The following is a 21,800-nucleotide window of genomic DNA, read 5'->3' on the forward strand; positions in this document are numbered from 1 at the left end:
ATAGGGCTCTGGTGAGGCAGTAGAGAACCAAGTTCAAGTCCCAAGGTGGGTAAGAACTCAAATTTCAGGTTAGACATTTCTGATATTCTTGAGAAAGCATTTAGTTATAGGATGGGCAAATATAGATATCGATCCTATCCACCTTGCAGTGAATAGAGGTAACAGACACAAGATATACTCTAAGGAAGCTAAGCGATAAGCCAGATTTTTTAAGTTCCAATATGTATTTTAATATTATCGGTAAGGGAGCAGTAACAGTCTGGGCTTGTTTGTTTCGGCAACAGATGTTGAATGTCTTTCATTTATGCAAGTAAGTATTACATGTGGTTGTCCAACTGCTGTTTAATAATAATATGTCCTTCACCTGTTCCAGGCAGGTCAGTTTGTCGTGCTGGAACCATGTAGGTGCCATGCTCTCAGGTGAAGCCTCTCCAGGTTCGAGTGGTAAACCTGTCCAACATCCTGTGATAGAAAGGTTAGGTAGAAGGGGAAGAGTATGTGATGTACATACTGCCATCCTCAACAGATACAAGTACCAAGTTTGTCTGGGCCATGTGGGGGATATCAAGATGACTTTGGCCTTGCTGGTCCTTATTCTGTGAAGCATCATTGATAGCAGGGGGATAGCAGGAAATGTGTATCATAGTGGCACGTCCCATTTGATGAAAAAGACATCCCCCAGGGATCAGGAGCCCAACCCTGCTCTCGAGCAGAATTGCAGGCATTTGTAATTCTGAAATGCCGTGAAGAGCTCTATGGATAGGACTTCAATGTCTGAATATGCTCTGCAGAACTGTGTTATTTGGTTCCCACTCATTCCCTGGGAGAATTCTTTGCTTAATGTATCTGTTGTGGTGTTTTAACATCTTGGGAGATATGAGGCTAATATACTGACACACTGTGCCGGACACACTAATTCCACAGTTTAATGGTTTCAGTGCATAGGGAGCGTGATCTTGCCCCTTCCTGTTGGTTTAGATAAAACACTCAGGCAATGTTGTCCATCATTACCCTTGTGGTTTCAATTCTGATTAAGGGTAGGAAGTGCAAGCATGCATTTCAAACTGTGTGCAGTTCCAGGTGGTTTATGTGCAACAGTGTCTCAGAAGAAGACCATCTGCCCTGAATTGTGTGGTGCTATAAGTGAGCCCTGCCCCAGCCTATCAAAGAGGTGTCTGTTGTGAGAATCATTTAAGGTGGAGTCTGTGTGAAAGGGACTCCCACACACATGTTGTGAGGTTGGGTCCATCAGTGCAGAGAGTCTTTGACTTTGAGTGGCATGGTGAGACGCTTGTTCGGACTGTCTCTTTATGGAATGTTGATGGTTCTTAGCCAGTCCTGAATGCAGTGCATGCGAAGTCCTGCGTGTCATACTACAAATGTGGTTGTCGCCATATGACCTAACAGTTGGAGGCAGGTCTGTGCTGATATCTGTCGGCTGCTCAGTACTATGGAGATCAGATTGACTATAGCGACAAGTCTGTTTGTTGGCAGTGACACATTTGGCCTCCAGAGCACGGAGATGGGCCCCAATGAAGTCCAGTTTGTTGATTTTTGTATGTTTAGTTGTAATCCCAACTGTGAAAAGAAGGCAACTTCCTGTGAGTAACGTCCAGGGCATGTGCCCAGGGGAGTGCCTTTAGTAGGCAAATGTCCAGATAGGGAAATATTATTACCCATTGCTTGCAAAGGTGTGCAGCCACTACTGCAAGAATTTTGGAAAACCTCCATGGTGCTGTTGAGCTGCTGAAAGGTAGAACTTTGTACTGACAATGTTCTGTCCTCAGAGTAAATCTGAGAAACCTCCTGTGAGTGGGATGTATGGTTACATGAAAACAGGTGTCTTGGAGGTCTAGGGCTGAGAACCAGTTCCCCTCTTCCAGTGCTGGCATTATTGTTGTTCGCATGACCATCCCAAACCACTGGACCTTTACAAATTTATTGAGTTTTCTGAGGTCTAGAATAGGTCTCTCCCCTGTTCTTTTTCTGGGTTAAGTAGTAGTGGGAATAAAAACCCTTCCCTCTGTGTTGTGATGGCACCTGTTCCACGGAGCACAAATATAGGAGGTGGTTTACTTCTTGCTGTAGAGGATGTTTGTGAGAGGGGTCTCTGAAGAGGGATGGTGAGGGAGGGTGAGTAGAAGGGATGGAGGTAAAAGGTACTGAACAGCCTCTGTGCATTATTTCTAGAACCCATTTGTCCAGGGTGATGGATTTCCATGTTGAGCAGAAAAGGGTCTGACACGGGGGATGGTCAATGATGGTGTCAGCACTGAGGGAGTGGGAGGTCGCTTGGGCCCTCAACCAAACCCTCCAAATTGCTGTTTTGCAGAGGGTTGCTGGGACACCAATGACTGAGGCGCAAGTGGTCAGTGCCTTGCAGGTCTCAGTCTGTGCCTTTGTGTGTCGTATTCCTTCTGCTGTTGGGCATACGGGACAGACTTTGTCTGCTGGAAGGGACAGTATTTATCCTGTTTTTTTCTTGCGGTAGGTGTGTATATCCCCTGGGTACAACGGGTTGCCCAAGAGCCCTTCAGGGTGTGGAGGGACTTGTTAGTCTTTGTTGGAAAGAGCTTTTAGTCATCAAAAGAGAGGTCCTCCATAGTGGATTGTACCTCCCTTGGGAAGCCAGACAGGTGGAGCCACAAAACTCAATGCAAACGATGGTGGTGGCCATGGAGTGGTGGAGATGATGGTGGCAGAGTCTCTGCTGCATCTAGAGATGCCAATAAAGCATTTCTGGCAAGGAGATGGCCCTTGGAGATGATGGCTTTACATTGGTCTCTTTTGTCTTCTGGTATGTAATCAATAAAGTCTGAGAGTTTGGAATGTTTGTGTGGCTATATTTTGCCATCAGTGCACTGTAAATTGCAATCTGAAATTGAAGAGCGGCAGATGAATAGGCCCTGAGCCCAAAATGATCTAAATGTTTCCATGCTTTGTCATATAGGGTGGATTTGGATTGGTCTTGTCTGCCTCGTTGACTGACAATGTCAACAATTAAATATTCAAGTGTGGGGTGAGAAAATAAAAAGTGCATCCCTTCTGAAGGAACATAATACTTTTTATCTGCTCTATTTGCAAGTTGGTGGTATTGTTGTCTGCCATATGTTTTTTGCCCGGTCCATAAGAACTCCATTTATCAGAAGCGCTATTTTTGATGAAGGTGAAGTTCCGAGAACGTCTAGTAATTTGTGTTGGGACTCTGGGACCTCCTCTACAGGGATCTCCAGGGAATCGGCAATTCTTTTGAAGAGCTCCTGGAAATGTTTGAAATCATCAGAAGTTGTGGATGGTCATAGCATTATGGCCTCTTCTGGGGAAGAGGAGGAAATGCTGGCCGATGATGTCATTTCCTGCTCCAGGGCCACTTCCTGTTCCTCAAAGCTTTCCTCCAGAGGTTCTGATGGTGTAGCCAGTGAAGGTGGTGGGGGAAATCTAATCCTCTACCTGTAGGAGTTCAGGGGCCAGGCATATTGTCTCCTGTGTGCCCTCCAGGGCTCCCAGTAGGGCCACTGCATGGGGAATGGCATAGTGGTGGCATCTATGGGTGGCCATTACCTGGTCTGGGTGTCAACCCTGTGGTAAGACTTAGGCTGTACAGATGAGCCTATTCTGAAGTAGCTTGGATGGGAGAGGAATGGTGAAGGTGTGGTGGGTTGACATGGGACCATACATATCGGAGATATATTGGTATCAAAGAGTGCTGATTCTGGCATCGCTGAGATCAGTAAGTCTTTCTTGGGCAGGAAATGGTGCGATGCCGGTGGTTTCAGTGCCGAGGCGGTCGGCGCCGATGATGTTGTGCTTGCAGGTGTCAGTGCCGACACATGAGCGCTCTGTGCTATGGGAGCAGAAGGTGGCGCCATAGCCTGTGGAGACTGCATCGGTGCTGCATCTTTAGGCAGCTCTGTGGGTGCTGTGGCAGAGGAGGTAGGCTTCTGTTTGCCTCTCAACTCTGAGCCTGCCAGCTTCGGGAATATGAAAGGACTATTATAATCCTAAGCTAGCTATCGATTTTAATCATTGCTGGGAGCACGATCTCAGGCCAATGATGGTTAAGAAGGAACTGAAGAGGGTCTGGTCACGGGCGCTAGATAGGCACCAACAACGGCGTGAGACACATGCGTGACACAGATGAGCACTGCTGCTGAAATTCTCCAGTCAAAGGTGCAGGAACACGCATTCACCTGAAGTGAAGAACCCACAGGGACGCTCCTCAACGGAGAAATCTTAGGTACTATCTATATGACATCTGGGCAAACTGTGTTCCAGAATGTGATTTCATCATCTTTCCATTTTTTCAGCTGGCAAAGCTATGACATATGGTGACAGCTAGATTAGTCTTGGTAAACGAATGCAGTGAAACAAGCTTTTCCTGTTCTTGTGTTTTTGATTGATCAGTGAAATATGTCTCACATTAATCATCAGCATCAGGAAATCTCTACAAATTAAGCAAGAGCATTAACTCCCATGGTTCTTACTCATTTACCAAGTATTCTGCTGCATTTATTTAGATTTCTTAAAAGCATAATCAGTAATCTCTTGGCACGTGTAAAAATATTAACAATCGAATTAAACAAGGAAGTTTAAGTGGCACAATGCCAAAAAAACACTTCCTCAACCACAGAATTCAAAACCCCATAGCCACTGTACCTCGGTACCTTCCCTCCAGATCAGAGGGGGATGGGGAAACAAACAAAAAATCCTCCACCAGACTTTGCAGCATGTCTCAGCTCTGGCAGACCGTGGGCAGGAAGCGAGTTCATAGAGAATAGGTCCATCAATAGCTATTAGCCAAGATGGTCAGGGATGCAACCCCATGTCCCTAGTCACTTGATTGCCAGAAACTAGGAGTGAACATCAGGGAATGGGTCATTCACTGATTGCTTGTTCTGTTTATTCCCTCTGATGCATCTGGCATTGGCCACTGTCAGAAGACAGGATATTTGGCTAGATGGACCATTGGTCTGACTCAATATGGCCGTTCTTATGTTCCAGAGGCGAGGACCTTTCATTGAGAATTCTCTGACAGCAGCAAGCTCAAGTGCTGGAAGCCACCCTGAAATCATTCAGAGAGTGGCAGTCTCTAAGGTAGGCTGGGACCATGCAGAAAACAACACAATATTTCAAAAATCAACATCTTAAACTTCACCTATACATCAACTGGCAGCCAGTGCAACGCATAGCATGCTACTTATGGGAAGTCACATTGAACAAATGGTAGCCACATTCTGCAGTAGCTGCAATTCTCAGGTGTGCTGAAGATATAACCCCACATAAACCACTGTGTAACAAGAATTGCTCCAGAAAGTCTAGTCAGCCACTCATTTATCCACTTCCCAAATTCTGCCTGGATGATACATGCAAGACAGAAACAGAACCAAAGTCATTCCAACAGACCGTACTCTGGAGCTCACCTGATCATCTATCTTCCTCTGAAGCTGAACCACCTTGTTCTCCATGCCAATATTGAGTTTTTTCAAGTGCTGTGCAGACCGTGCTTCAATCTTCAGTTTCTTCAGCTCTTGCCTGGCCTTCATGCGCCTGAAGTAGCATTGGATGACCACAGCCGCACACTTGAAGTGGAGGAAATGCTTACGAGCCAGCCAGGCCCGGGCATGTTTCTGGATGATGGTAGCTTTGTGCTCCAAAAGGATCTAGAAAACATACAGAAACGAAAGACCATCAGAAGCATAATCAGTAATCTGCAGTAATGCAGAAACAAAACAATCTGGAGCATAAAACAAAGCTGCTCTCAGTTAGTAACAATGGCCCAATTGAACCTACTGCACAGCACAGCCTTGTTTGTTCCCCTCACATTTCTCCTCTGCCCCAAAAGGAATTGAAGTAACATCCCCTGCATCTTTACATTATTCTAGTAAAACAGTTTCTGGAAGAGATGAATGATCATCTAATTACTATTATTTTAGAGGGGGCTTCCCTCCTTTTTTATATTTTCCATCTATCTTCAGTACTTGTATGGCCACTATCACTATACTATCAGAGCACCTCACAAATATTGATGCATTTACCCTCAAAACACCCTTGTGAGGTAGGGAGAGGCTGTTACCACCATTTTACAGATGAGGAACTGAGAGGCTGAGCGACCTTCCCAAAGTCACACAGGAGTCCATGGAACAACAAGGAACTAAGAAGGCGCTATGCAAGCTTCTCTACACAGCTCTTACGATGCTTCTTAGTCTTCACTTACAGCACTTTACAGTTTTGGTCTTGGCACTTTCATGAATACAGGCTGCTGCAGAGATGTGGATGGCTGTTCCCAAGGAATAAACAGGAGACCTACTAAATTCACTTACTGATCTAATAAAATTTTACACTAATATCTTCTGAGGGCAATAGGGGAGTATACTAACCCACTGTGCCAGATGTGGCAATACATCAGCTGTGAAGTTTGCATTTGGACCCAGCTCTCTATCTAAACTTCCCTAAAGCTTGAGGGTGTCTGGATCCAGATGCTTGGTTTCCACCCAGCTCTAATACTTGATTATTAAGGTTTGAGTTCTCTTGAATAGTGGATAGTTAAAAAGAATAGCGTTTCTGAACAGTGATAGAATAGCAGCCCTGTAGATGGACATTCCCTATCTACAAAACAGGTATTGCGTGAGCAATGACAGTGAGAGTCCCCTCACTCCCCAATCCAATGGGTATCAACTGGGGCCTGCAGGGATCTCCCAAGTGGCTAGTTCAGTCTACATGCCATTCATTCTTGACCTCTTTTCTAGATCGAGGGTGCAAGTGACCTTACTTATGATCAATTGTAGTGATGCTTTTTGTCACATGGGTGTCTGCCCGTTGGACACTGGACTGAAACCACTGAACAGCCATCAGATAGTAATCATTTTTGGTGACTACCAAGTGGAGCTGGATCTCAGCTGATGACTTTGAAGTGGAGGGTTCCCTATGCCATTACCCGTCTCCTGAGCCCGGCAGTCCTTTCTTGTGTCATTTATTATGATCATCAGCATCACTTATTTCCTTTCACTTGGCATCTGTTACCATATTAAAATTAATGGAGATCATTAATTAAAAAGGCAAATGCAGTAAATGTGAAAACAACTAGCCACCTTTCATTTAAGCTTGACTTTAACAGACAGTAGCATGGCTCAGACATGTACATTTTTCCTCAGGTAAGATTTTCACTGGATGTGTTACATCAGATGACATTTCCTGATTTCCACTATGTCCGAACGCATCTGTTTGTGTGACTAACTTCATTAAGCTATCCCTCTGAGGCGCTGCTGCCTAGTCATTTCTGCTCACACAGCTTTAGTGCTGCAATATTTGCAGTTAATACTTGGGAACTACAGAAATACAAAACCTCACAATTTGGGGAAAAGATCAAAGCGTCCTCAAATACACAAGTAGACTGAACTCTTGGTAGATAAATTTAAAGGCATCTCTCCCTCATGCAGTGACATTTTGTGAAGTAGTAGTACCTTGTGGTAAATTTTCCTGACAAACATGCCCCGAGTGAAGGCCTGAATAGTGATAGTGGCTTTGCGGATCTTCTGGAAAGCATGAAAGATCCTCAACATTCGGTATTGTTTCTGGAAAATGATGGCAGCTCTTGTTTTCCTTAGGTGGTCTGCCAGTCTGTGAAGTGCAAGGAAGAAGAAGTTAATGGTAATAAGTATCAGAGGGGTAGCCGTGTTAGTATGTATCCACAAAAGCAACAAGAAGTCTGGTGCATCTGAAGAAGTGGGAGGGTTTACCCATGAAAGCTTATGCCCAAATAAATCTTTACGGTGCCCCCGGATTCCTCATTGTTTTAACAGTAATACTAATTCAGTTCCAACATGTCACCCGTATCTATACACAACATTTTTGCCATAGCTGCATTAAGCTGCATTAGCAAACAATCCTTCGCTGATGAGTTGTTTGACACTATTTGAGAGGGAAAAACAGCAGTAAACTCAGGAAAAGAAGCTGATGCCATCTCTCCTGTTAAATTAGTGGTGATGTGCATATATCCATTAAAGGCTTGCTGTATCTGGGGATATTTGAAACACTAACAGCAAATGTAACATTTGGAACTGCTTTTAGTACTTCTCTTTAAAAAAAAAAGTTTATTTTTTTTCCATCTCACTCTCTCTTGGTTTCTTTTTTTCCCCCTGTCTTAAATCCTCAAAACACTAAGCCGTCATCATCATCAAGGTTAGTTATTCCAGTCCTCTACTACCAAAAACAAGAGTAGTACAGCGTGTTCACTGGTTACAAGTACATTGAGCAAAACAACAGCAAATTGATTTGACATTTAAAGCAATGCGCACTGGTTTGGCAACATTCATGAGCAGGACTTCAAGTGATTCATACACAGTGCATAATTTAGAAAGTGGTTAGTACCCTTGTGTGCTGCTATCATTCTGAGACTATATGGGGAAAATGTATGACCAATTTATTGTTAAATCTCTTAATAAATATCCATAAAACCACAGTTTAGTTTGATGGTTAGCTTGTTTCACTGACTTTATGATGTATTCATTGCCCTCTGCATGAAACATCACACTTGTATTTGCTCTGGTTTTACAAGTTGTGTTAAACATTTTGTCAACATTAAATTTAAAAAAGGCTCTTTGTATGGGCCCTTGCATTCCTTCTTATGGACACACAATGCCTCCCACAGAACTGGCACCTCTTAACAACCAGAGAGGGGAGGCAAGAGCAAAAAGGCTGTTTATCCAGCAACACCATTCTCTATGCAGCCAGCACAAAGAGATGGATCGCACAGCAAGGTCATCTCAAAGGAAGCAGAGGGTTGAGGTAAGGTCAATCAGGATAGAACTCTAGCCTGATTTAGGGTGCACTGATAATATTAATTTGGATAATATGGGAATTTAATTTATTAATTTAATTGTATTTGATTTTAATACTAATAATTATCATAAATGTTAATTAGCATGGGTTTTAGGCTCGCCAAACTGTTTGAACAGAAAATAAAAGTTTTTGTCCTGAATCAGGCTCCACAGAATTTATAAAGGACCCTCGGGGGTATGACAGGAAGCTCACGCTGAGACAGATATAGCCTTAAAGACTTTTTATTAAACTTACTAATAGTAAGTAAATGGTAAAATACCCAGAGTTACAAAGTTACAATTGCATTACTGTTATTCAAAAGATACATATGATAATATAGTATTATACGCAACAAAGCTTTGGTTAATATACTTACACCCTTTCTTGATAACCTGGTGGTAAGAGAGACAGGACCAGCGTTGCAGTTCAGGTTTCTCAATTCTTGAGTGAGAGATGCAGTGCTTAGAAAATGCTAAGAGCTATCAAAGCTGACTAGGGTTTACTTGACTAACAAACTTAAATCAAAATCTAATAAACAAGCTAAGAATAAAACTTAGGGAAACCAAGCTTAGCCTAGTTCCCTTGAAACTTAAAGTTTAAGAAGAACAAGTACAGACTACTAATAGTAGCAGTCGTCGTAGATAAACAGAATAGATAGAGTGGAGGAAGTAAGTGAGAATAGAGTAAAGTGAGAATGGAGATGGATTGAAGTGAGAACTGGAGCACTCTGTTGAGGTAGGTCACCTCTTTTATAGGGTAAATGCCGGAAATCCTTCCTCTAATGTCCAAATTTCATTCCTCACCCACAGAAATGTTAGGGTACGCTTACCCCACAGGCTAATATATATGTGCGTATTGATGACAGGTATGTACACATGTCAGTCTCTTGTGGTGTACTTGTTAAGTCTGTGGGTACAACACTAAAAAAACCCCCATGCCATTCTCCAATGTCTATTGGTCTATATAAAAGGTCATAGACATAGGTGTGGGTACTCATCTATTTAGATAACAAGCTATAGGTCAACATAAGAACAGCTGTACTGGGTCAGACCAGAGGTCCATCCATCCCAATACCCTGTCTACCAACAGTGGCCAATGCCAGGTGCCCCAGAGGGAGTGAACCTAACAGGCAATGATCAAGTGATCTCTCTCCTGCCATCCATCTCTACCCTCTGACAAATAGAGGCTAGGGACACCATTCCATCCTGGCTTAATAGCCATTAATGGACTTAACCTCATGAATTTATCCAGTTCTCTTTAAATGCTGGTTATAGTCCTAGCGAAGAAGAACTTCCTTTTAGTTGTTTTAAACCTGCTACCTATTAATTTCATTTGGTGGTCCCTAGTTCTTGTATTACGGGAATAAGTAAATAACTTTTCCTTATCTACTTTCTCTACTCACGATTTTATATACCTCTATCATATCCCAATAAACCAAATACTTACACTATAAGAAAAGATATATACACAAACACACACACAAGCAGGTAGGTTAGTTCTAGAGGCTACAGAACGTAGCCCACCCCAGGTCTAGAGGTCATGACTGCTTGATACACAGGGTTTCAATGAGATCTCAAAGAACCTTCACTTCCGTTTGGAATTGTCAGGAGAAATGTACCATACAACCTCCTACTTGGGTTGTGCTTGGTTGCACTAGGTCTATAATCCTCTTCCACTGTGCACTGTTTGCGCAAAGCTTGCCTTATGAAGGTACATTTCTAAGATATGCCATTCACTTGGAAGGTCTGTGTTTCCTCATCAGCTGATACGAAGGAAATGCAGCCCCAACACTGTAGGTGCCCCTTTATTTCAACTCCTAACAATGCCAGGGAGTTCGCATTATGGCAGCACACTCCTGGGCATGAAGGCTTTTCAGGCTGTTTTTTCCCAGCAAGTTCCAGCCACAACTGAGGGAAAGGGATAGCCACTCTTCCCTGATTCCCCATCACAGGGCCAAGGTCTTAGAAACAACATGTCCCCAGCAGCCCCTATATAGGTAGGCAGAGGGATGGGGTTGAACTGATCTATGCAAAAAGGAGCAAGAGGGTGGGAGGTAAATAAGTAATATTTAAAAATGTGTGTAACTGTCAAATGTTGCAGAACGTGAATCGATGTAATTGGGTGAGATTAATTACTGCTACCTGTATCTTCTTCCTTTCCTCCCCTCCTATTTGTCATCCTCACTTGTTATGCCTCAGCTTTAGGTAGACTGTTAGGTCCTTGGGGCAGGGACCACATCCATGTGTTTGTACAATATCTGGCATCGTAGAGCCCTGATTAGGTCATGTGTGCATTACTGTAATAATAACGAAGTACTGACTGGACATGAGTTACAGCCACTACGTGAGGCATCTGTGACTGTTATAAATAAAATCACCCCACTCGCTGACTCTGCTCATCACCGTATTTTCCATGAGGTTGTTACATTTCATAACTGCAAACAGAATGAAGCGAATTCAGTTACAACAACTCTAAATATACATCCGCAATATAGCATGATTTATAGGAAATCAGTGTCTCACCTCTGAAGGGACAGAGATTCCTCAACCTCAGCCATCCAAATTAACTGATAAAAATCAACATCCACTCAGTAAACAGGAGAAAAGGACAGACCGTGTTTAAAAGATAGGATGCCTGAAGAGTACGCTTAGCATCTTGTGTCACCCAAGCACAAACAGGGTTAATTGGGCTGCAGCTTATTTTGCAGCACTCTGAATGGAAAACATGAACTCAGAGCCAAGGAATAGATTACTGCTCAGCAACCATTCAGCTAACAGACTGAATTCCATCTAGAGAAATCTTAAATGGGGTTGAAGGCAGACAACATAAAAGATCAAAAACCTCTCTGGCACATGAGATTGCTAGTCCAGTAGCAAGGATTTTTAATAAATCTATTCATGGGTAGCACAATACAAGTGGAGAATAGCTAACACCATAACTATAGTTAAAAAAGGGGGTGGGAAAGGTGATCCAGGCAATTACAGACCCGTTATTCTGACCTTAGCAATATGCAAGGTTATAGAACAAATTGCTTACTCCTAATAACCTTTTCAAGGTGGTTATTCATCCAGCTGGGTTGGGAGCCTTTCCCTACAAGTTTCTTCCCCTTACTTAGGATACAAATTTCAAATAATTTTTGTATAGCTCATTTGAAGAAATTCCGAGTTTTTATTCCCCTCTCTCCTCTAAATAGACAAACCCTTCAATATCTGTATTCCATTCACAAGGGCTACTCCATCTTGTTTCTGTAACCCTTGTAATACCCGATTTGACTTCCTGTACCTCTAGTTATAGTTCCTCCATTTTATTGCCCAGGCTCCTTGCATTCGTGTGCAAGCAACTCAGTTGTTTCCCTTGTACCTCACCAGGTTTTCTAGCCTGTGGTGTTCCATTATCCCTTATTATATCTTCATTTAGGAGATTTTTCTGCTCCTGAATACTGAAGCCAGGTGTGGTGATTTCACAAGTCTCTCAACTTCTCCTCTCATCTTCCAGTTAAAGCCCTTCTTATCAATTAGGCCAAGCTTGATCTCAGAAGGTTAAGGGTAGCCCATCAGTTGATAAGAGTCTTCTTTCTGCAAATGCCTCCCAATGGTCAATCATCCCAAAGCCTTTCACAGAACACCAATCTTTGAGCCATCTGTTGATCTTCATCATCTTGTCACGCCTTCACCATTGTTCTCTAGAGACCGAAATTACTCCTCTCAAAATCATTTGAGCTTCCATTTCTTTAAGTACCTTACCCAGATGAGCACTGCAATCCATTCCAGTGGGAATCCAGCAGTGTCATTCATCCTGACATGCAGCACCATCAGTGGATTTTTTCTCCTTCCCATCATAATCCTCTTTAGCCTCACATCCACATCTTATGCCCTTGCTCCTGGCACAGAGCACACACTTCTGTTTTCTGAATCTGGTCTGGTGACATGCCTGTCAATTCTTTGGAGTGTTCAGTCCTCGCTCACATGCACCTCTCTCTCCTTGGCGCTTGTATGACCCTGTTTTATGTTCTCAGTCACAGCCCCCTCATATCATATTCCCATTCTTCCTTAGGCTATCTCCATCTCTTCCGCAGGGATTGGCGACCCTTCTTTTCTTCCTCACCTTCTGCCTGTTTCTCCTCTTCATTCCACAGCGCAGCAAATCTGTTACTCAACTCAATTTTTACACCGATAGCTGGTGTCCTCCTCTAAGCTGTCCCCATATCACATTCTTCCATGGATCATCCTTCTCTTTTGGCAGTCCACCCTCCAGGTCCTTTTGTTTTGCAGGTGTCCACAAAACTTGGGTTGTCTATCACCTCCCTCTCTCCTCTCTTGCATTTCACATTCAAATTCCTGCCTGAATTCCATCACTGTCTCCAGCCACATCTCTAATCCTTGAATCTTCTCTGCCATGAGCTCTACTAGGTGACGTTTCAAGTCATGTTTTCACCCTCTCTCTCTCTCTCTCTCTCTATACACACACTCACACGTTTTCACTATATATACACACATTATATATATACACATATATATATGCTGGTGCAACACCAATAAATAGTGCATTAACATAAGAGAGAGCAGACAGGGCTGTTAGGATACAGATATTCAGGCCTGTCTGCAAAGACCTAGACTTTAAGAATTTAGGTGAATTCTTATCACTTAGATAGTTACAGAGGTACAAAACAAGAATCAAAATCAGTCTGCATGTTTATAGGTCTTCTCTCACTATGATAGTCTAAGGCCTTGTTCTTAGGCTAAGACCTTTGGCTAAGCAGCAGAGGCAGCCATAAGTTGGGAAGTGTATGGTCACATCCTCACATTCCGAACTAATCACATTGAAATAAGGTGCTATTGGGCTGTTAGGAATACAATCCTGTCCTGATATTCCTATCACCTCCAGAGAAAGGGAAGAGCCTATAAGATTTAAAGAAAATGTAGTTTGATAGCATCCTGTCAAGAACTCACTTATCAATAGCAAGTTAGAACTCACTTGCGGGCGGCTAGTGCACTGATTCCTGTTGCCTTAAGTTCCTGTCTCTTATCACTTGTGTTCTGAGAACTCACTTATGAATAGCTGGGGTGTGAAATGCTCATTTCTTTGTTGTTCTATCACTGCACCCTCCACTTCCCTATTGTTTGTCTGTATAATCTCTGTCTGGTTCTGGGATTGTTTCTGTCTGATGTATAATTAATTTTGCTGGGTGTAAACCAATTAAGGTGGTGGGATATAATTGGTTAAATAATCATGTTACAATATGTTAGGATTGGTTAGTTAAATTTCAGTAAAATGATTGGTTAAGGCACAGCTAAGCAAAACTCAAGTTTTACTGTGGAGTCTGCAGTCAATCAAGTAGTAAGGGGGTGGGGAATTGGAATCATGTTCTGTTAAGGCGGGGAGGGAAATGGGAACAGGGACACGGGTAAGGCTCTGTGGTGTCAGAGTTGGGAAGGGGACACTGAGGAAGGAAATTGTAATTATTGCTTGCTGGAAGTTCATCCAACATTGAATTGTTTGCACCTTCAGACTTTGGGTATTGTTGCTCTCTGTTCACATGAGAAGGACCAGGGAAGTAAGAGGGTGAAAGAATAAGCCCTCTAACAAGGGCTAAAAGAATTTAGGCAACCTTCCCAAAAATCCTAGGTAGAGTTGGGGACAAAACCAAGGAATTCTGACTCCCATACACATAGAATGGGCTTTATTTTCAGAGGTGCAGGACACCTGCAACTCCCGAAAAAGTCAATGGCAACTGCAGGTGCTTAGTGCTTCTGAAGATAAGGCAGGTCATGTACTTGTGATATCAAGATCTGCTCTAGGAATTATTTTGGGGAAGTTCTATGGCTTGTGTTATGCAGGAGGTCAGACCAGATGATTACAGTGGTCTCTTCTGACCTTGGAATCTATCAATGTACCCAGGTTTCATAACACAAGGGGTATCAGATGATTGAGTAGTTCTAATAAGAGAGCTGGCACTATTCTCCACTCTGTAGTTCCCAGCTAGTCATTCTCTAGAGATGACACTTACCTGCGAGCCAGGTGTCCTCGTGTATACCTCTGGATTGTTATTGCAGCATTTCTCATCCTTCTGTACTTCACCCTCTGCAGCCAGCCCCGCACTGTCTTCTGTATCGTGATAGTAGCAGCTCTGAATTTATCTGCCCGCAATTTCTCCAGATATGCCACCTGGCCTGCACGGAAAAAGATCTTGGTACGTCCAAACTGGAACTTGTCAGGATCCTTTTCAAAAGCATAAGGGAAACTGAGTTAAGACAAACATTTTCCTGAGGAGTCTATGCATTTGCTCAACATTATAAGGATGGTAAGAGTGAATAAAATTTACCAATTCCATTCCCATATCGGTTCAACTGGCTTAAACAAACTTTATCCCACAGCACCAGTTTCAGCATATAAAGCCGAGGCTCTCTCTTTTAACCCAACAATCCCAATTTTCACACATTTGCACTAACAGCTGACAAGAGTTAAGGACCAAATCCCAGTCCCACTGAAGTCAATGGGAGTTTTGCAGCTTACTGGGATTTGTCCTAACTAGACATTAGCAGGGATCATGAAGGTCTGTCACCTTGCTCTGGAACACAGATGGTGTTTTCAGATCAAGGGTCATTCTTCATGTCATATCACAACCACATGAGGTAGGGCATTGGCATTGCCAGACCTTGGTCCTTTCTGTTTCCAGTTTCTGTATTTCCATTCTAGTCAATAAATATGAAAACTGGATGTAAACACTTTCTTAGAATGTTATCCTCTCTGACAGGGTGAAAAACAAAAGCTTGTTCTCCTCTATTTTGACAAAACTTAAGAGATGAGCTAGAACCAAAATTTCCGAGCCAAAGACTCCCAACTGTGTGTGGGAAATGAGAGGAGTGTCAAAATCTGAACCCGGATCTGTGCCAACACTCTAAAAGTGGCACCACTCCTTAAAAATAGGCTAAAACAAACCCACAGACTGAGTGTATGGTCAAAATCTGGATGCAAAAGCTGCATTTTGCAACTTTGGATCATCTCTTTAGGAAAAAAAAAATCAAGGCTGCGATCCTCCAAAGGTGTGCATGTGCTTTAACTTTACCCGCTGTGAGTAGACCCACTGACATCAACAGGACATGTCAGTGAATAAAGCTGAGTCTTTGCAGGACCGGGGCCTCAAGAAAACAACAAGCCAAACCGTCAGAGGCCTCAGCATTAAAAAAGGCCTCAGACATAAAAATTTAATCATGGAGAAAAAAAATCATTGGAAAATATCCTTAAATTTAAAAATGAACTCAAATGGCCCCCAAGGAGCCTGAATAATGACAAATTGAACCTCCCTCAGCTAGAGCTTGTTCATTTTTTTTTTTAAAAAAGGACAGAACAAATTAATAATTGGAAGGGAAATCTCGGTGCCTAGACTGTTCTCACAGTACGTGACCATTAAGAACTTCCCATGCAGCAGACATACCATGTTTGCTGCATTTTCTCTTCATCATTTGTATGAAAAGGTGATTGGTGACTGGCTTTGGGGGTCTCTGTGTAGTGAGAGATAGGCCCTTTGGTCACTCTGTCTCTTGACCGGGATTCCTCATGCTATACGCCGTGTGTGAAGCTGGGACTCTAGGATTTTATTCCAATCGTCAAAAAGAAAGAAAAGGAGTGGATTTTGTCGGGATAGTAACTCACTATCATTTACTGTTCACGAACAAGCTGTGGAATTCAATTCAAAAAAAGGCTTTTTCAGCTTGAATGCAATCAATAGATCTCAGGCCATGTCACATTTAGTCTTATTATTCCGAGATGGTTTGACTTTGGAAGATGCTCCTGAGCGCCAGGGACACACCAGCATTTTCAGCTACAGCAGGCAAATAGGGAGGAAGGGAAGGTGAGCTGAGATATTAACAGTGTCAACAGCTTCTGCGCTTTAATGATTGTTTCAAAGCTTCAATCCCAGCTCACCTTAATGAGGTTTTCCAGAAGCGTTTTACAGATCAGTTTCTTGTCATTTTTAGAGATCTCCCTCTTTTTCATAAGAACTCGATACCTATTCAAAAAGTCATGGTAGGACCACCTGAAAGCAAAGCACAGATAAAATTAAACAGGGCACTGGGTTTCATTTATTTAGCTAATGTTTAGAATTAGAGCTTAAATAAACCAAACCTCGAATCCAAACCTCTTCACATTTGGAGGAGAGAGAAGGAGAGTGGGGTTTAAAATCAGGTCTGGTTCTGGACTGGGCTGGAAGGTGCTTCCCCTTCCTCCTTCCCCCCCTGCCCCCGCCATCTTGTACTGGATCAGGTATATTTAAAATCACAAAGGAGGATGAGTGATCTGGAAAGATTTACATCAGACAGGATCAAAGTATCACAAGAACAGCTAGCCAGATTTCTGCATCATTCATGTGAACCTCAACCTCAGCCCTGATTTGGTGTTGAACTCAATCACCAGCTTAACTCTAATTTGGGTCTAAATGTTAAGGCTCCTCTTTGACTTTAAGTGTTCCAGAAAGTTTCCCACTTGATTATGACACAGACACACTCAATTTGGTGCTGACGACGCCCAAATAATCACAAGAACCTTTCCTCCTTCTAACCGGAAAGCATTGCCATAGCATGACTGCAGAACTAGAATTTACAGTATCTGCATTGGAGGGATTTATGGAAATACGATTCAGCCAAAAAAGTACCGCATATTGAGAGACAGATGTAAAATAAGGAGGAGCACTTTTTTTTGTTTGTTTCGGCAGTTTGGGTGGGAGTCCAAGCAGCTTTCTTCCTTTTTTTTCTTTTTTCGCGCGCTTTGGCAACAATGGCATGGCAGATATGTGCTAAAAATTTTATTTACTAATAGAGGTGTGCAATCAAAAAAGTTTGGAGACCACTGGTCTAGTACCCAGCAGCCCAACGGGAGCTGCTGGAAGCGGCGGTCAGTAAGTTCCTCGGCCCGCGCCACTTCCAGCAGCTCCCATTGGCCAGAGCAGCGAACCATGGCCAGTGGGAGCCACGATCAGCTGGACCTGCAGACAGGGCAGGTAAACAAACCGGCCCGTCCCGTCAAAGGCTTTCCCTACACAAGTGGCGACCCCAATTTGAGAAACACTGGTATATGTGCACCGCCCACAGCAACTTGATACACCATAACTACTCCACAGAAACAAAGATAAGCTGCAAACTGCACTATGGAGACCTTGACAATATAGACCATAATGGTTTCTGCCATCTGCCAAGCACACAGTTTTGTTTAAGTAGAGGACCTACAGTAAGTGACAAATGGAAACACTCCAGTGCCATATGATATAATCCATTTAAGAGATCCACATTGCTTAGCATTATAGTATACAAAAAGGACCAAACAGTAAACTTTGTTCAGGAACTATGACTCTTTGGGACATGCCGGATGCGTATTTGAGATAATTTTTGCCCTGGGTTACTTTAGAAACAGCAGGCGAGGATATAGCTCGTCTTGTTTTGTGTTACCATGTCATAGCAGAATAGATTTGTCTTTCGATTAATTAAGCCTTCAGATTAGTGCTGCCTGAAATTATCCATGGATCAAATGCTCAGAACTATTCCCTAGAACATGAGAGTGAAAATGTTCACCTTACAAAGCAAGCAAAAAAAGAAAGAATGTTAAAAAAGTCCCATATAAAAGAACAGCAAACGAATAGGGTACTACCTGTAGCCAAATTAATTTACAGCTCATGTTTCTCTAAAGACATTGCCAGGAAGATAAAGGCACATTATGAAAAGATATTTTGTACACAGGGATGCCCCTGAAACATTTCAATTATGAATGTTTAATGTCTGTAAGGTTTAGCAGCTGTGATATTACACAAAACTGGTACAAAATTGCAGTATGTAATAGACAGCTCAGATGAACAAAAAAGTAGAAGTGAAATTTCAGGAATATTTAAGTGATAACCAAAAAGGCTTCTGGCTAGATGAGGTAAGATATATATGGCTGAACTGATCTTAGACATTCTAAAGGACCATTTCATTTGTGTCAGAAGTCAGATTCCAAATTTTTGTTTTATATGATATACACATACACACAGAGACATTCTTCTTTAAAGGGATAGATTATATATACCGGTAATTATTGTAAAGGAAGGATGGCTCTATTATCTCATAAGGCACAAAAGGTGAACATTTAAAATAAACCAGTTAGCACTGGCAACACTAATTGCTATCCTTGAGAGGATTTTACTATTTTTCCTAAAGGTAATGACTCTGAGCGGATGAATTTGAAAACTTCTGAATGTTTGCAGACACCAGCCATAGCTCATGGATGCATCACAGACTGTCCTAGATGAGGAATTCAATTGCTCAAGTGAATCCTGCTATGCAGTCAGCGCTGACAGAACTGTGTTAATCCCCAATTTCTGGGTTTAGTCTAAAATGCCAGACTCAAATCATACTGGACACTCAGTTGTTTTGGTCCATGATTGTTCAAAATTAATTCACTTGTTCTTACGTTACATTTCACAGAAAAATTTCAGGGTAATTTCCCCCAGATTAGATATGAGTTAAACTAATTGAAAACCTTGCCATCAAAACCCATACATCTCTGACTTTATTTACTGAAGGAGAAACTTCAAGACAAATTCCTGGTGATTAAGGGGAAAAAATCCAAATCCTCTTTGACATGTCTGTCACTGGCAATGTAGGGCTTCCACCTAGGTTGGAATGGCTGAGTTGAAGCATGCTATTTAGTAGATCTTTAAAAGTTGAAAACAAATTCTTCCAAGAAATTGAACTTGAAGACAAGAAGTAGGGAGACAAAATGAAGGCAGAGGAGAGCTTTCATGCTGTATTTTCATCATTGCTGTTAAGCTATCTAGGCATGTTAATACAAACAAAAGTGTCCAGTCCAGACTAGGTGGTGACATTAAGGGTATACGTACACTGCAATTAAAAGCCTGCAGCAGGCCCCATGGCAGCTGACTCAGGTTCAGGTGCCGGTTAAGTGACTGTTTAATTGCAGTGTAAATGTTCAGGCTTGTGCTGGAGTCCTGGCTCCAGGAGCTTGTGAGATGGGAGCGTCCCAGAACTTGGGCTGCAGTTTGAATCCAAATGTCTACACCACAATTAAGCAGCCCATTCAGCCCAAGCCCCACAAGTCTGAGTCAGCTGCCATGGGCCAGCCAAACGTGTCTAATGTAGACTTATCCTATAACAAAAAAAACAAAAAACAAAAAAAGATAGATGGAATTGGGTTGAGGAGATGGGGTTTAGAGTTTGTGGTGAAGGGCAAGTCAGGAGTGGGTGTTCAGATTTGATGGTGCCAAAAATAAAATAATTCTTGCAAAATTTTGGTCCACAGCAGCAGAAATACCACAAGATTTCTCTCATATCTCCACCCAAAAAACTGGGCAATTCCAGTTTTGGAACTGAACCAGGACAAAAAACTCCTGAGACAGGTTTGGAGAGTCAAATGCAAATGCCTCATCACCAAAATTTGCAGCAGGGTGGATATGAGAGCTTCAGCTCATTGCTGAACAAGGGAAATAATACCTGGTAAAGAATAAGGATCAAACATTGGAACTTAATTGTTGCTAATATGTGGCATTTATAGTGCTTGATATGTTCCAAGCACTTTCTAAATAACAAATAGTATTTAATCCTCACAACACCCTCTGCATGGCAGGCAAATATCATGAGCAACATTGCAGGGGGAAAGAATATTGTAGTGGTTGGGACACTGGCTTGAGACTCAGGAGACCCAGGTTCAATTCCCTGCTCTGACACAAACTCTCCATATGACGTTGGGCAAGTCACTTGGTCCATCTGGCTCCAGGCACCAGCAAAGGAAACAGGTGCTTGGGGTGGTCAACACAAAGGGGTGGCACTCCGTCTGCTATTGGGGCGGTACGTCCAGATCTTTGGTGGGAATTTGGTGGCGGGTCCCTCTCTTCCTCTTTGAGCTGCTGCTGAAAAGGAAGAGAAGGAGTGGAGAACCCACTGCCGAACTGCAGCCGAAAAATGGAGCGGCTCGATTGAGGGGCAGCCGAAGCGCTGCTGATCGGCTCCCCACCATTGGTTGGGGCGGCAGAAAAACTGGAGCCAGTCCTGGTCTGTGCTGCAGTTTTGTATGCATCTCACAGGGATGTTATAAAGACTGTGACACACTCAGATACTAAGAAAAAGGATAAAGTACATTCAATATATTGTACAGCATGGAAACTGAACCAAATGGTTCTAAGATGTGCTCCAGAGTCAGAGCTGTTTCTACATCCATGCTTAAATCACTAGACCACGCCTCCTTCCATGTATTCACAAATATACTACAACTGAGCATTCTGATTTGGCTGGGCCCATGACTTCATTCAAGCCACTGGTATTAGCCATAGATTCAGCAGTACTCTTAATAACTGGGTGTCATTAATACTGAAATGATGAGAGGATAAGAGAACAACTATGACAGATAAAGTCTTGTTTTATAAAGTTCTCAAGTTCAAAAATTCATAAAAGCAATACATTGCTTCAATTCTAGATTAATCTTCATTGTAACCAGCTTCTAAAAAGAAGACAAATGGTTTTATAGTGGAGAGACATGTTCCATATTTTAAACATAAAAGCTGATGATGGATACACTCTTCATTTCTCTAGGACAGCACATTCATCACAGCGGTTTAAGTACATAATAATGAACATATTTCTTAACTACTGCGTAGCATTTCAAATTGGATGATACATTTTCATTTTACATCAAATACTTGCAGAACACAGGGTTTCATGAAAATGATAAATACGGCAAAGCATATCCTATATCAAAGATGGGGGAACTGCCAAGCTCTTTCTTGTAGTGGAGTTTATTATTTTCTTTATATGGTCTGCAGAACACTGAAAAACTGTCTACAACTTTTTAAGAACTGGGTGAAAAGTCACCATACAAACAAAACCTATTCAGAGTAGTGACTATGGGAGTGCCACAGTGACAAAAGCAAAAAATTTAATGTCAAAATATTGGCTATTTCTTTCCAAGACATTGCACTGCCGGAAATACCCCTTGTAAAG

At 42.4% G+C, this 21,800-nt stretch overlaps 1 protein-coding gene across 2 annotated transcripts in view; it reads right to left on the minus strand.

Moving 5' to 3' along the window:
- The window catches only part of MYO5B (myosin VB), a 380,719-nt gene that overhangs the window by 82,379 nt on the left and 276,540 nt on the right, over window positions 1-21,800 (minus strand). For both annotated transcript variants that reach the window (XM_032768192.2, XM_032768191.2), the window contains exons 18-21: window positions 16,744-16,855; window positions 14,825-15,036; window positions 7,461-7,617; window positions 5,421-5,660 (exon numbers count right to left, since the gene is read on the minus strand). In XM_032768192.2, coding sequence (XP_032624083.1) covers window positions 5,421-5,660; window positions 7,461-7,617; window positions 14,825-15,036; window positions 16,744-16,855 — 721 coding nt within the window. The remainder of the gene's footprint in view (window positions 1-5,420; window positions 5,661-7,460; window positions 7,618-14,824; window positions 15,037-16,743; window positions 16,856-21,800) is intronic.

Source organism: Chelonoidis abingdonii, chromosome 6 (assembly GCF_003597395.2).
Source record: "Chelonoidis abingdonii isolate Lonesome George chromosome 6, CheloAbing_2.0, whole genome shotgun sequence".
Lineage (NCBI taxonomy): Eukaryota > Metazoa > Chordata > Testudines > Testudinidae > Chelonoidis > Chelonoidis abingdonii.